Here is a 16,293-nt window from a genome sequence, read left to right on the forward strand (position 1 = left end):
CTGACTTTCACAGCTTTCATGAAGATAGACTCCAAGGGCATTTATCTAATGGAGGCATGACAACTTAATTTCCTTTAACAACACTCCACCACACACACACACCACACACACACACACACACACACACACACACACACACACACACACACACACACACTCAAGGAAACACTGCAGCAGCACTGTGCAATCTTCTCCCATTCCCTAAGCAAGACAAACACTCAACTAAAAGCAATGCTGGTCCCAAAAATCTTTGATAATCTTTCATCTAAACCACATTTTCAAAACTACAAACCTAAGATTAGACAAGATGCAGTCTCCAAGAGATTGTGCCATAGAAATCTGCTGTTGCTATAAATACATTGTAAATTACTCTCTCTTTCTTTCTCTTCCACTCTTTCTCTCTCTATTTCTTCCCCTCTTTCTCTAACTGTTCTGTTAATGGTTTTAAACTACCCTGCCTCTTGGATTGCTCTTCATTAATTTTGTTCAGTATCTGCTTTTCCAGGTTTTTCATGGCTTAGACAGGAGGTAATTAAAGCAGGAGTGGAGGCACAATGGCCCAGTGGTTAGGGCAGCGGACTCGTGGTCATAGGATCGCGGTTTCAATTCCCAGACCGGGCGTTGAGAGTGTTTATTGAGAGAAAACACCTAAAGCTCCACGAGGCTCCGGCAGGGGGTGGTGGTGATCCCTGCTGTACTCTTTCACCACAACTTTCTCTCACTCTTACTTCCTGTTTCTGTTGTACCTGAATTTCAAGGGGCCGGCCTTGTCACTCTCTGTGTCACGCTGAATATCCCCGAGAACTACGTTAAGGGTGCACGTGTCTGTGGAGTGCTCAGCCACTTACACGTTAATTTCACGAGCAGGCTGTTCCGTTGATTTGGATCAACTGGAACCCTCATCGTCGTAACCGACGGAGTGCTTCCAATTAAAGCAGGATTTTTATAGCCATATACGCTTTCTGTCAGCAACTCTGAACTGATTTTCAGGCAAAGGATTTTTTTTTCCACAGGAATTCAAAAGCACAGAGCTGGTAGATGGGTTATTGACAAAGCATGTCAACAAAAATCATTGCTTACTAGCCAATAACTTCACTATTTGTTATGTCATTGCTTTCTGGCTTTAGATCAAAATATATTGCAAATATTCATACACACATACACAGACACACATATATACTTACATATACATACATAGATATTTTCAATGGGATTCTTTCAGTTTTTGTCTACCAAATTCCCTTACGAAGCATTTATTGTCATAGGGCTATAGTAGAAGTCATTTGCTCAAGATGCTGCACAGAAGGACTGAACTTGAAACTGCATGGTTGAAAAGCAAGCTTTTTAACCCTGCAGCCATGCTTGTATCGATTATTTCCTTGATATGATATACTGAATGTTGTATACTCATGGAGGGTATACAAATTTGGCAACATTTACTCTGGATAGATTTGGTTTCACTGTCGTTTTGATTTCAACTGATAGTGTAGAAACTTGCTTCTCAAAGCATGGAATCTTGCGTTCAGTCCCACAGCATAACACCTTGCACAAGTATTTTCTAATATAGCTCAAGGCTGACCAAAGACTTGCGAGAGAACTTGGCAGATGGAAACTGAAAGAAGTCCACTGCATATGTTTGAGAATTGAGACTATGTGGTAAGAAGCTTGCTTCTCAACCATATGGTTCAGTCCCACCACATGGCACCTTGGGAAAATGTCTTCTACTATAGCCTCAGGCTGACCAAGGCCTTGCTAGTGGATTTGGTAGATGGAAACTGAAAGAAGCCTGTTTTACATATATATATATATATAAGTATGCATGTATGTATATATATATATATATTTGTGTCTCTTTGTCCTCCCACCATCACTTGACAATCGATGTTGGGTGTTTATGTCATTGTAACTTAGCGGTTTGGCAAAACAGACTGACAAAATAAGTACTAGGCTTACAAAGAATAAGTCGTGGGGTTGATTTGTTCGACTAAAGGTAGTGCTCTGAACACCAACAACTTTACAGAATGTACAGGGCACTTTCCACATGGCACCAGCACCAGTGCTTCTTATGTGGCACCAGCGCTGGTATTAACAAAATAACATATGGATAGGCATTTTCTTCAAACTTTCATTTTATATTTAAAAAAATATTCAGCCAGTGGATATTTCTAGAGAAAACTGGACTGGGTTTACCAGCTGATGATCAGAAACAAGTAACACTGAGTCCTGGAAATCGGAGCCTTTCAGTAACACACACATCTGGGCATGTGTCATGTTCTATTGTGTCAGGCTGGCCAATGTTTTGTGAGTAGAATTGATATAAGCTGTTTGGAAACCTACTGTGTGTAAGTATGTGTGCATGTGTGTGTAAGGTACAGGCATGGCTATGTAGGTTAGAAGTTTGCTTCTCAAAATTATGCCATTATGCTCTGTAGATATGCATTTTCTAAAGTAGTGGAAATAAAATACGATAGTTGTAATTGAAAAATGGTTGACATCCAGAAGACCATTCAGTTAAAAATAAGCAATTTATCCATCCTATTCCAGCATAGAAAAATGGATAGATATTGAACTAATAAATATGCATATTTGACAGGTTTTCACCTCTAAACAAGTTGGGAACCATGTTTCATTTGTATGTTCCATTTTTTGTATAGTTTCTCTCATTGGATACCCTTTCTATCACCAGCCACTTTGCATAGGATACAGAATGCCATTCTATCATAGCAGATGGAGAAGTTGTCATGGTCCAGCTAAGACTGAGGTGTAGTCTATACCCTACATTGTCTTAGTTTGTGAAATTTCTCACAGGGAGACCATCGGTTAACCCAAACTTAACTCTTGTACCCAGTATACTAAGGAACATGATTTTTATGCACAATATACATGCTTGTTTCTGCACGTGTGCACATGTGTGTATGTGTGTGAAAAATCCATTTTCGAATATTCATGGTGGAAAGGTAAACTGACAACACTGTTTTACAGATTTTGAAAATCAAAAATTGACAGAATGTTAATAATAGTCTCGGAGAAACATTGACCTGAAAAAATCATTAATCTAGACAGAAAGAAATGAAATCTTTATATATAAAAGTCATGTTGTGTGTCTGTCTCCTACGATTTAGATTCCTAACTACTCCCACATTTTGCAGTGCAGTTTAACCAAAACCGGGTATCTTGTAGTCGTGATTCATATCGAGCCCTTCTGGGTATTAGCGCGCGTCTACGATGAGTCTATGATTTAAAAAAAAATTTACCATCATTTTTTTCCATTTTAATGCATTTTTTTCGCTATTATATAAGGGAAATAACTCTCTAAAAATGTCTACGATGAGTCAACAATTTAAAAAAAAATTTACCATAATTTTCTTTCCATTTTTAATGCATTTTTTGGCTATAACTCTCTAAAAATGCTTATATAGTTATTTCCCTTACAAACCCGAGCAACGCCGGGCGATACGTGTGTGTTATTTGTGTGCACATGATTTGTTTATATGTGTGTGTGCGTATGTGTGTAGCAGCAAGAGACTGACTCAACCAAAATATAAATATTAATTATCTCCACTAAAGTATTGAGTACTCTTTCTTCTGGTAGTCAACATTAAATATATATCTCTCTTTACACACACACACAAACACACACACACACACACACAAATATGCACACACACACACACATATATATTTGTAGACACATGGTACATAAATTATAAAGAAAGCGTGGTAAAAATAGACAGCCATAGACAGCCAAAGGCAGTGACATACCATGGAATCAGAGTTGGAGGAAATTAACATAGAATAGCATTTTCAAGGGGAAATAAAGAATGGTTCTACCTGGGTATTCTTTAACTAAATGATATAACATCTGCTGTCTCAGTGTGGCTGTGTGCACGCATGTGTGTGAGTGGGGTGTGGTTATCTGTAGGGCTGTGTAATAATGATTGCGTGGGCGTGTGGGCATGTGTGTGGCGTATGTGTTATGTGTGGCTGTCTGAAGAGCCATTTAATAAGGACTGTAAGTAGTATGTATGTATGTATGTTCATGTGTGTGTGTGTGTGTATAATATATGTCTGAAGTGTGTATGTGTATATGTATGGTGTATGTATGTCTATAGTGTGTGTGTGTATAGTATATGTGGTTATTTTGTGTGTAATGTGTGTGTGTGTAGCCATTTGTAGAACTGTTTAATAATAACTGTATGTGTGATGTTAAGTATGTTTGTATGTGTATATGTGTATGCCTATGTGTGTTTGTAAGCAGTGTATGCGTATGCATCAGTAAACAGGTTCTATGGTTTGTGGCTGCATAAACACGTTACTCTGTGTGAATATGCCTGTTTATCTGTATATATATATATACATCATTATCATCATCCTCACTTTTAGATCTTTTCCATACTGACATGAGCAGTAAGGATTATCACAATCCAAGTCAGTTCTTATTTGAAGTTACTGCTCCTCTATAGAGGCTGGGGACCATGTAATTCATTTGCTCCATTTTTGGTATAATTTCTCTGGCTGGATGCCATTTCTATCACCATCCACTTTACATAACATACAAGAAGCATTCTATCAGGGAGCATTCTATCATGGCAAATAGAAAGGTTGTCATGGTCCAACTAAGACTGAAGCGCCGTCTCTACCCTACATTGTCTAAATTCATTTCCCCATGCATACACATTATCATCATCATTTAACATCCATATTCCATGCTGGCATGGGTTAGACAGTCTGACAAGAATCCAATGAGTCAAATATTGCATCATGCAGTGGTTCTTAACAATTTTTTGCCTAAGAACACCTTTGATTCCTCTTTAACTCTACTGAGCCCTCATGTTAAAAAAAAAACTCAAAACACTTTAAGTTTCTATAATTAAATATTATTAGGAATTGTATAGAAAAACTTGAAATAATTTGTGTATTGTAGAAGTATAACCAGATTATTTACATAAATTTTAACAACAAAATCTTATGTGGACTCCCAAGGGCCATATGGAGCCCAGTTGAAAATCACTGCTCTAGTGTCTGCTTTGGTATGGTTTCCATGGTCGGATGCCCTCCCATTTTTTCATGCCACTGACATGAGAGACATTGCTAGGTAGCTTTCAAAACTATGAAACCTGAAGAGGAGGTGGCTTTATGCTCGGTGATGAGGGGTAAATTATGAAAAGCAGAGTGGGCAGAGCAGGTTCTTGCTGCAGAGGAGGTACATGGCTACTCATATTCAGAGGAGAGAGTGAGGAAGAATCAGTAGTAGCAGAAAAGCAATAAATAATGGTGATGAGTCTGGGTTGTGACAGGTGAAGTACTAACTTTATCTAAATAAATTATTATACTCTACAATATTTTTAGAGTACTCTTTTACTTGTTTGTGAGACAAAGTGTGTTTGTCTATGAGGCTCTGTGGTTAAGACACTTGCTTCCCAAACACATGATTTCAAGTTCAGTCCCACTGTACGACAAATTCTGTCTGACACATGCATGTTGTAGTTTTTAAATAATGCCACCCCACTGGCTAAGCAGGCAGGCTGGTCAGCATTCCCCTTCAACAGAATGCCAGTCTGTGATAGTGTTACCAATTTACATATGAGTTTTTTTGTTATTTGTTCCTTCTCGAGCCATGCCTGGCTCATTAGGGCCAGTTTCCCGGTTTCCTTGGCATATAGGTTCACCATCTGGATGGTACGCCAGTCCATTGCAGGTGAGCTGCAAGATGCAGGAAGAAAGAATGAGAGAAAGTTGTGGCGAAAGAGTCAGCAGAAGTTTGCTATTACATTCTGCCGGAGCCGCGTGAAGCTTAGGTGTTTCGTTCATAAACACACACATCGCTCAGTCTGAGATTCGAACCCGCAATCCCTCAACCGTGTGTCTGCTGCTCTAACCACTAGGCCATGTTCCTCCACACATACGAGTGAACTGGGGCAATGGGAAAGGAAATGTTTTGTTCAAGAATATAATGCACCACTGGTCTGGGAATCAAAACCATGATCATGTAATTGTGAGTGCAACACCCTAGCCATTAATCCATATGTCTTCTTTTATGTGTATATATGCAGGTGTATATATCTGTGTGAGGTGCAATGGCCCAGTGGTTAGGGCAGCGGACTCGCGGTTTCGATTCCCAGACCGGGCGTTATGAGTGTTTATTGAGCGAAAAACACCTAAAAGCTCCACGAGGCTCCGGCAGGGGATAGTGGTGATCCCTGCTGTACTCTTTCACCACAACTTTCTCTCACTCTTACTTCCTGTTTCTGTTGTACCTGTATTTCAAGGGGCCGGCCTTGTCACTCTCTGTGTCACGCTGAATATCCCCGAGAACTACATTAAGGGTACACGTGTCTGTGGAGTGCTCAGCCACTTACACGTTAATTTCACGAGCAGGCTGTTCTGTTGATCGGATCAACCGGAACCCTCGTCGTGTAACCGACGGAGTGTTTCCATATATCTGTGTGTGTGTGTGTTTAGTTAGCATTTATTAACTGCTGAGAAAAGATTTGACTATAATTAAATGAGACAAATTTTGTAACATGCCACACAGTATAAGAATAAGAACTGCATTTCAATGAATTCATTCTATTCAATACAACCTGGTAAGAAAATATGTGAAATCATGTTCTACAAAATATACACGAGTTCTGTAAGTGTGACAAGTTAATATCAAAGATTACTGAAGTCACATTCGACCCATAGTAGTGGTAGTAGTGGTGGTGGTGGTGATGTTGGTGTGGTGGTGGTAGTGTTGAGTGAGAATGTTGGTAGAGTTGGCAATGATGTTGGTGCTGGTATAGGTGGCGGTAGTTGCAGTAGTGTTGGTGGTGGTGATGTTGGTGATGATGTTAACAATGTTGTTACACTATGGCAAGGAGGTAATGGTAGGGGTCGTTATCAAAGGAAGCTGGTAAGGATGATAAATAGGGGACAACGTTTACAGTATTTCCCCAGCTATTCCCTTGGTTTTTGTTGTTTTTTTTAGCTGACATCTGTCAAAGCTTCAGTTTCCAGTAACCTCTTGTACTACTACTACCACCACCATCACCATAACTACCACCACTACCACCACCACTACAACCCCACAGCCATTTCACTATAACTTTCACTACAACATACCACCTTACTATACTACACATACTATAGAAAATTCTCTTTACTACACCACACCATTTCACTACCACTACACCACAGCCATCTTTACTGCCACTAAACTTGGCTTTCCCACCCCTCTACCCTAGGTTTGATGTCAGCTGATACTGACTTGCTGGGTGGGAGGATGTCCTACCACATATCCCTTCCTTCACCACCAAACACAGCCACCAGCCCCACCACAGCAGTAACCCCTCTCTTCAATAATCACATCGCCACCAGCACCACCAGCACAACCACCACTACCACCATCAACACCAGATATGTTGACATAAGATATATGAGGGTCAGAAAGTGTCATCACCTGATGAATTAGTGTTGGTTAAACAGTGGATCAAACAAGTGCTCCCCCACTAACCATCCACACCTAGAAAAGGAAAAGAAAAAGAGTTGAAAAGGTCCTTCCATCCTCCCACTCCTTCTAACCTGTGTTGTTGTTATTGTAATTTGTCAGCCAGTAGCAGAAAAAACTCTAATGCTTTACTGACCACCACCACCACCACCACCACCACCACCGCCGCCACCACCACCACTATCATCATTAACATCACCATCATCACTGTTTACTTACACAGTGTTGCAGATTCCTACAGAGCAAAATCTTGAAGAGGTGTAGGAGGAATCCAACATCTTGAAAATTCCTGGCTCCTAGAGAAAATCTATATACATGTGTAAACTGTACACATACACACACACACACACAAATATATACATACATACATATACATAGGTACGCATACACACACACAAACATACACCTATACACATATACATACAAACATATATACACACACCCATACACACATGCCCATACACATATACACAGACCTATGCATACATCCATACACACACACACAAATATATACATACACACATATACATAGGCATACATACAGACACACTGATACATACACCCATATACATACACACACACACACATATACACATATATACACACACATACACACACACCCATATACATACACACACCCATACACATATACACAGACCTATGCATACATCCATACACACACACACAAATATATACATACACACATATACATAGGCATACATACAGACACACTGATACATACACCCATATACATACACACACACACACATATACACAAATATATACACACACATACACACACACCCATATACATACACACACCCATACACAAACACAAACACACCCATACACAGACCCATGCATACATCCATACACATATACACACACATACACCCATACACACACACAAATATAAAATTTGCAAAGAAACTATATGAAATAATTCTCATCAATTTGCCTGAAGAATACTCTATTTCTCATTTTCAACAAGAACCCAGAATAATTGAAATACACATCATCAAAAGAAAATATCCCTACTACAGAGAATAGATATTGTCATTAATGAAACTTTTGCAAACAAGAGAGCATTCAATCTTCTTTTCATCCCCCAAAGACTTTGTCACAGAAGTGAAAATGCTTGAAATTATTGAAAACGTGATTTCAGATTCTGTCTCGTGGCACAGCATCCTGGTCGAGTGTTTTCCACAATGACCCTGATCTGACCAATGCCTAGTGAATGAATTTGGTCACTAGAAAGTTTACTTGGTGTACTGGTACTTGGTGACCCTGCTGGTGCTGGTGGCATGTAAAAAGCATCTGGTACACTCTGTAAAGTGGTTGGCATTAAGAAGGGCTTCAAGCTGTAGAAACCATGCCAAAACAGACAATGGTGTCTGGTGTGGTCCTTGGCCTTGCCAGCTCCAACCCATGCCAGCATAGAAAACAGACATTAAGTGTTGAAGATAGGTGTGTATGTGTGTTTTTGTTCCCCCTCTCATTATCACTTGGTTACCAGTGTTGCTTTGTTTTCTTTACATTCCTGTTACTCAACAGTTCAGCAAAAGAGATCAATGGATTAAGTACTAGACTCATAGACTAAAAAAAAAAAAGAATTTTGTTCAACTATCCCTTCAAGGCAATAACTCCAGCATGGCTGTCATCCAATGATTGAAACCAGTAAAAGACAAAAGATAGGACTGTTAATTTGCAGAAACTGTTCTTTGCCATCTTTACTATTCCTCCAACTGCCAATGAAGAAGAGAACCTTTTCTGTGATGGGGTTCTCAGTTACAAGTTTGATTGACAGCACCAACAACAATATATGCTTCTTGAGACAATACTACCAATTTGATTGGAATACTTTTGAGTATTCAGGAAAAAATGTTTCATTCATAAATTGTTAGCTTTTCTACCCAATCATATATGTACTTTAATGGAATAAATTTCTATGTTCATGTTGTTAACTCATGTCCAAAACTCTGATAAATTAAAATTTAAAAAATAGTGAAGATAAAGAGATTATAGTGATGTGAACAAGGGAAGTTAAATAACCTTTATATATTTCAGAAGTGAATGGCTTAGAAGAGTAATCAACATGGCAAAATCTACATAAATTACATTTTTAAATCAATTACTACTAATGATGGGCTTTTGCACCTGAATTCCTCTTTATGCATTGTTAGAAGCTCTCCATCTCCATTATTTGTTACTAGCAGAAAGACCACTCTCTGGGCAGATTTCTGCTAGCCACTTGATAATATTTTAACATTTGATTCCCAATTTTAATAATTTTTATATTTTACTTTTAATTATTTCATTGTATAATAGTGCTCACTTGCTTAGTAAATATTCCTTTCATTATTTTATCGCAGTCATAATCATTTTTAAACAAACATCACGGAAGTCCAACCACAGAGGGAGAAGCAGTTTGTCAAGTTTTACCTTCCCCTCAAAGCAACAAAGAGATTTCAATTCAGCAGCCCATCTGTAAACCTTGCAGTGTCCGTGTGTGAGAGAGAGAACATTGCAAACAATGAATAAATCAAATATGAAATGAAAAGATCGTATAAATAAAAGGGCATTACTACAGATGTATACACTCCCGACTTTGTTACCTTACATCATCCAGAAAAATGGATACTTTTTAACAAAATTTTCTACAAATACCATTTAGATATTGTGACTTCAGAGTATATAGGGAGTTATGGGAAAGATTTTCTGAGAGGGTGGAGAGAGGAGTTTCGGAAAATTCACATGATCTGACTTTTTTCCCTCATAACTTTCAGGAAGATGGATATTTTTTAATAAAAGTTTATACAAAACCCTTTTAAATGGCATAGATTATGATTATAAAGAAATATGTGGAGGAAATTTTTTCGGGGATTTTCCCCATTTTTCTTAAGCCACAGTCTTCAAAATGACAGGGTTGGGCAGGGAGGGCATCTTTGTATGAAAAAGTTTTGAAAACTCTTTTTTTTTTTACACCTCCCTCCCTCATTATCCCATTCTGGACATATTTTGGTTGTTTTTTTTTTGCACTTCAAAACCATGGAAAGAGCATTTCCAGTAAAAAGATTTTAAAACTTGATATTTTCAGAGGGAAAAGTGAGTGATTTAATGGCAATTTGGCTGTTGTTTCTAGCACATCTAAAGACAATCTTTCTCATTTCATTATTACTCTGGCATGTATTAATGTTTTTCAGTATTTTCCCCCCATAAATACGTTTATGTGCTATAAAAAAAGAAAATTTGAGAAATTATGAATTTTTTGCAACCCCACTCCCTGCCCCCAATTGTTTCTGTTTAGAAATTAAATTATTGAAGAGCCTGAGAAAGTCATTGCTGGCATTTATCCACAATGATTTAAAAAAATTACAGAGATGTACTTGCATAGCAAGTGACTTGATCTGATATCATGTGCTGACACTAAAACAATTGCAGCATAGATATTTGTAAGCCATTCAAGAACACAAAAGCTGTTAGTTTCACGGCACTGCTTAAATACAGAAGCCCCAATGCATCTATATAATGCTATGAGGGGGAGGGTTAATTTTTAAGGTTAGGGTGTCATTACACGTCCACACAGTGTACATCTAAAATGTTTTATACATAACACCTGTATTTAAGCAGTACCGTTAAGGAATCTCTGTATTTAAGTATTACCAGTTTCACTTCAACATTAAAATTTCACCTGCCGAGGTCGACTTTGCCTTTCATCCTTTTGAAGTCAATAAATTAAGTACCAGTTGCATACTGGGGTCGACCTAATCGACTGCCCCCCCCAAAAAAAATTTCAGGCCTTGTGCCTAGAAAAAAACATTAAAATTTCATTTATGTCAAAATATTTTCATCGCTTTGAAACTGCAGCCTGTTCACAGACAAAACTTCACAAAAGTGATGCAGCACGAAGTTTTGTCAGTGAAGAGCAAACATTCATTGCCTTTCATTTGTGCGTATGTATATCTATGCATGTGTGCAAGTGTGTATTGGTGTGTGTATGTGTTTGTTTCACTGTTGAAGTCGCTCATGCAATTTGCTTGTGTATATATATATTGCTTTCTTTTATTACTTTTAGTAATTGTTACATATAGGCGCAGGAGTGGCTGTGTGGTAAGTAGCTTGTTTACCAACCACATGGTTCCGGGTTCAGTCCCACTGCGTGGCACCTTGGGCAAGTGTCTTCTGCTATAGCCCCGGGCCGACCAATGCCTTGTGAGTGGATTTGGTAGACGGAAACTGAAAGAAGCCTGTCGTATATATGTATGTATGTATGTATATATATATATATATATATATGTATGTGTGTGCCTGTATTTGTCCCCCTAGCATTGCTTGACAACCGATGCTGGTGTGTTTACGTCCCCGTCACTTAGCGGTTCGGCAAAAGAGACCGATAGAATAAGTACTGGGTTTACAAAGAATAAGTCCCGGGGTTGATTTGCTCGACTAAAGGCGGTGCTCCAGCATGGCCGGAGTCAAATGACTGAAACAAGTAAAAGAGTAAAGAGTATACCTAACTAATAAGCAGCTTTCTCCATTATAGTATAGAGTTTACTTCTGTACCATAATGCTTCAAGCAAAGTACAATGCTCAACAATAAGAGAGTAAAGAAACTGAAAAATGAAAATTGGAATCTGTTCCTAGGAAGCAGGGATTCTTTTTTGCTTTTTTTTTTTTTTGGTTGTTTGTTTGTTTGTTTTCCCAGGAATGATAAGTTCTGAGGCATTGAGAATCCCTAGGGTTACTTTTCTTTTTAATGAAACAAAATATGTATTCCATTCATAAAAGTGTCAGTTAAAAATAATATCTGTAAATAATGAAGTTTAACCCTTTAGCATTTAAACCGGCCATATCCGGCCAAAAGTATTCTGCCTGTTTTATGTTCAAACTGGCCAGATCTGGTCTCTCACACCAACCCTACAATATCGTTTTAAAAATTAACAGCTACCTCATCAAAATCTCAAAACTACAAGATAATGCATGATTAGTTCAAAACAATGTGGATGAAAAAGCATTAATTTTGGCAGAATAATGCAAACACTAAAGGGTTAAATATATTTTGAAGACTTCAGTTACTTACTCGTTTGAAAAACTCCCCGGCTGATTCACAAGTCTCTCCTTGTCCTAAAATAGAAGAAAACAAAATGAGATTTTTATTTATTTGTCAATAAATAGGACAAAAATTTCTTCTTGTTCAAGGATGAAATGAAAAGAAAATGTTTACAAATATTGACTGAATATAGTTACATACTCCTGTTCATAAATCCTTCTTCCTCATCAACAACTACCAACACCACCACCATTTAGTATTAGGTCATCCCATAAATAATGTGGGTTTTTTTCATATTTCTTTTATTTTTCAAAATTATGATAAACAAAGTTATTTTTAATCTAAAATATACTCTCCATTTATTTACAATATTCTTCCAGCTATGTGGTAGACAAAATTCACTTGTCTGTGACGAAAAATACTCCTCCAGTACTGTTCTGACCTTGTCTACAGAATTCATATTTTTTCCATCCAAATGATTTTGAAGACTGCAGAATAAATGATAATCAGATGGGGCAATGTCCAGTGCATATGGTGGGTGGGGCACTGTTTCCCATTCAAACTGCTCCAGCTTTTGAAACGTTATCTTTGCTGTATGTGGCTGAGCATTAGACTCAGAAAGTTTGTGAGGAACCCATTGACCCAATTTGCTGACTTTTCTGATGGCTGCAGGTGTTGATGAATGGTTGAATGACCAAATCTGAGCTTCTCTGCTAGTTCCTTAACAGTTATGATGGGATTTTGTTCCAGCAAGGTTTGCAGGATGTCCTTGTCTACAGATCTTCTGGAATAAGGCTTGTCTTCTAGGCTGTAGTTTCTGGCTCGGAATTTCTGGAACCACTGTCAACATTGGCTTACACTTATTGTCTGATCCCTATATCCTGCATTAATATTCTTCACACTTTCTGTTGCATTGTTGCCTTTATTGAACTCATAAAGCAAAATATGCCAAATATGCTCCTTCATCACTTCCATTATAGTGTTGAAAAATAACTTAAAATCGAACTGCACTCTTCAAAATTTGCATTAAGAATAAGGCAAAGTAAAATTACTACCTGCTTTTATAGCAAGTTGATGCAGGTAGTTTATCCCATCCACCTCCCACTTTTAGTCCATGCAATTGAAAAAAAAACACATTATTTATAGGATGACCCAATAACAATGATAATGGTTTCAAATTTTTGCACAAGGCCAACAATGCTAAAAGGAGTGGGTAAGTAAATAACAGTGATCCCAGTATTCTACTGGTACCTATTTTATTGACTCTGAAAAGATGAATGGCAAAGTTGACCTTGGTGGAATTTGAACTCAGAACATAAAGTGTTGGAAGAAATGCCACTAAGCATTTTGTCCAACACACTAACAATTCTATCAACTATTTCTCTGTGGAAATAACATTGCTTCGTAATTGCTATTGCAGTTTTCAAAAATAATAAAATAAATAAATAGAGAAGGCAAAGTGTGTATCCAAAAGATAAACTTAACTGAATGCCAACAACAACAACAACATAAAGATTGTGGTTTTTTTAAACTCTTTTAAAACTTTGATAGGAGCCATGGCTACATGGTTAAAAAGTTTGCTTTGCAGCTATGTAGTCCTGGGTTCCCTCTTACTTTGTGCATAACTGTATCCATGTTTGTGTTTATGAGTTTGTCACACCACTGCTGACTAAAACTGGAGCATGACATTGATAATCATTGTGCTAGAATCTGTAACACTAGATTATCTTAATTATGATATATTCTAGCCCTCACCCAACAGATCTAGTCATAAATACTGCATCAACTCAATAATAAACAGCATTTAAGAAAATATTAATTGATCAATTTTGATGTTTTAAGTGCATTTGCTGAGCTGAGTTTCTCTGAACTTCACTTGTACTGAAGTTCATTCTTCCTGAAAGCAATGTTTATAAAATTTGGCCACCATTTTAATTGTAAAAAAGTCAACATTGACATATCTAACACAGCAAGTCCAAAAAATTTAACTGAAACTATAGTAGTAATGAAAAGGGAAACATTAATCTTAATCAATAATTCTGCCAAAAAAAAAAAAAAAAAAAAAAAAGAAAAAAAAAAAGGAAAAAAGGCAAAGGAGACAACCCTGGAATTTCAATTAAAATACAGTGAATGAATCTCTGATAATGGGGTGTCAACTCTGAGCATGTTTCAGTTTCATTAAAACTCACTAGTGAAGTATAATGTAACTATTACTACTAGATTTTAAAATGACTGGGAAAAACATGGGTTCTTAATGAATGAGGAACTATTTTACATGGGTTTCTGAAACAGTGTTCCTGATTCCTGCAACAATCTGGCTTAGCCTAGCCTAGTGTATCTTAACAGCAAGGATTTAGAATACGCTGATGGTTTAAATATTTATGCACCATACAAAGAAATGCTTAAAACTGAACATGAAACTACATGACTGGGAAGTGAACTTCTTAACCACAGCCAGGCCTGCACCAAAATTAGATTTTAAAAATTGCCCATCAAGGTCAGTAGTTGTAAAGTTTTTTGGAATTGTCAATATAAATTTTCATGTCAACTATTTATAAACCACTAAATTAAGTTTTGTAAGATACAACAGAAGATAACAAGTGATCTTGTCAATAGGGTATTTGTGACTCATGGGTTCTTATGTTCAAGGTTTCAGAAGTTAATACAACAACTAATTCATGCAGTGAAAGGAGTATAGAAATATACACTATTTGCAGCTTACTAATTGTGTGTGTGTGTGTGAAAGAGAGAGAGACAGAGAGAGAGACAGAGAGAGAGAGAATTGGCTTTGGGATTGAGAATGCACTTGGGTTTCAAAACAAATTGTAGTGCAAAAAACTTTCTTATAAAATTAAATTTAAAAGAAAGGAAATGCAGGGAGAAAGCTCATTCACAATAAGTTTCATAGCAAAATTAAACATTTTTTGTGTGTATTTTATTGCTATGAAACATTTTGCTGTGCATTTTCTTTCTCTAAATTTACATCTTATGTTTCATTTACCATTACTCTTTACTCTTTTACTTGTTTCAGTCATGTGACTGCGGCCATGCTGGAGCACTGCCTTTAATCGAGCAACTCGACCCCGGGACTTATTCTTTGTAAGCCCAGTACTTATTCTATCGGTCTCTTTTGCCGAACTGCTAAGTGACAGGGACATAAACACACCAGCATCGATTGTCAAGCAATGCTAGGGGGACAGACACACAAACACACATACACATACATATATATATACATATATACGATGGGCTTCTTTCAGTTTCCGTCTACCAAATCCACTCACAAGGCTTTGGTCGGCCCGAGGCTATAGTAGAAGATACTTGCCCAAGGTGCCACGCAGTGGGACTGAACCCGGTACCATGTGGTTGGTAAACAAGCTACTTACCACACAGCCACTCCTGCACCTATAGCCACTGGAGAAAATAATAATAATTGTTGAAACCAGTGCAGTATTTTAATAAATTTTAAGACACAGGTGAATTTTCAACTCCAAAGCCAATTCTCCTATATTCCCAGTTGTGTGGAAGTAAACATCTTTTTCCTATAGAATAATCAACTTTCAACTTCCATGGGCTGGATTATATGCCAGCAGGGAACATGGACACTAAATTATGATGATTATATATCTATATTTCATGTTATGTTAAGAGGTAATGCACAATACCAGAATTTTTAACAAGAGTGAAATATAACACACTATTCCAAATTGTTGTTAGAGTATCCATGTAAGTGGAGTGAAGAGCAGCTAGTTTG

General features: G+C 37.4%; 1 protein-coding gene across 4 annotated transcripts in view; it reads right to left on the reverse strand.

Annotated features, from left to right (window-relative positions):
• The window catches only part of LOC115212084 (protein bicaudal C homolog 1-B), a 295,851-nt gene that overhangs the window by 82,794 nt on the left and 196,764 nt on the right, over positions 1–16,293 (reverse strand). For all 4 annotated transcript variants that reach the window (XM_029780911.2, XM_036503094.1, XM_029780910.2 and 1 more), the window contains one exon: positions 12,570–12,613. In XM_029780911.2, the coding sequence (XP_029636771.1) occupies positions 12,570–12,613 (44 nt within the window). The remainder of the gene's footprint in view (positions 1–12,569; positions 12,614–16,293) is intronic.

This window comes from Octopus sinensis, linkage group LG5 (assembly GCF_006345805.1).
Source record: "Octopus sinensis linkage group LG5, ASM634580v1, whole genome shotgun sequence".
Classification (NCBI taxonomy): domain Eukaryota; kingdom Metazoa; phylum Mollusca; class Cephalopoda; order Octopoda; family Octopodidae; genus Octopus; species Octopus sinensis.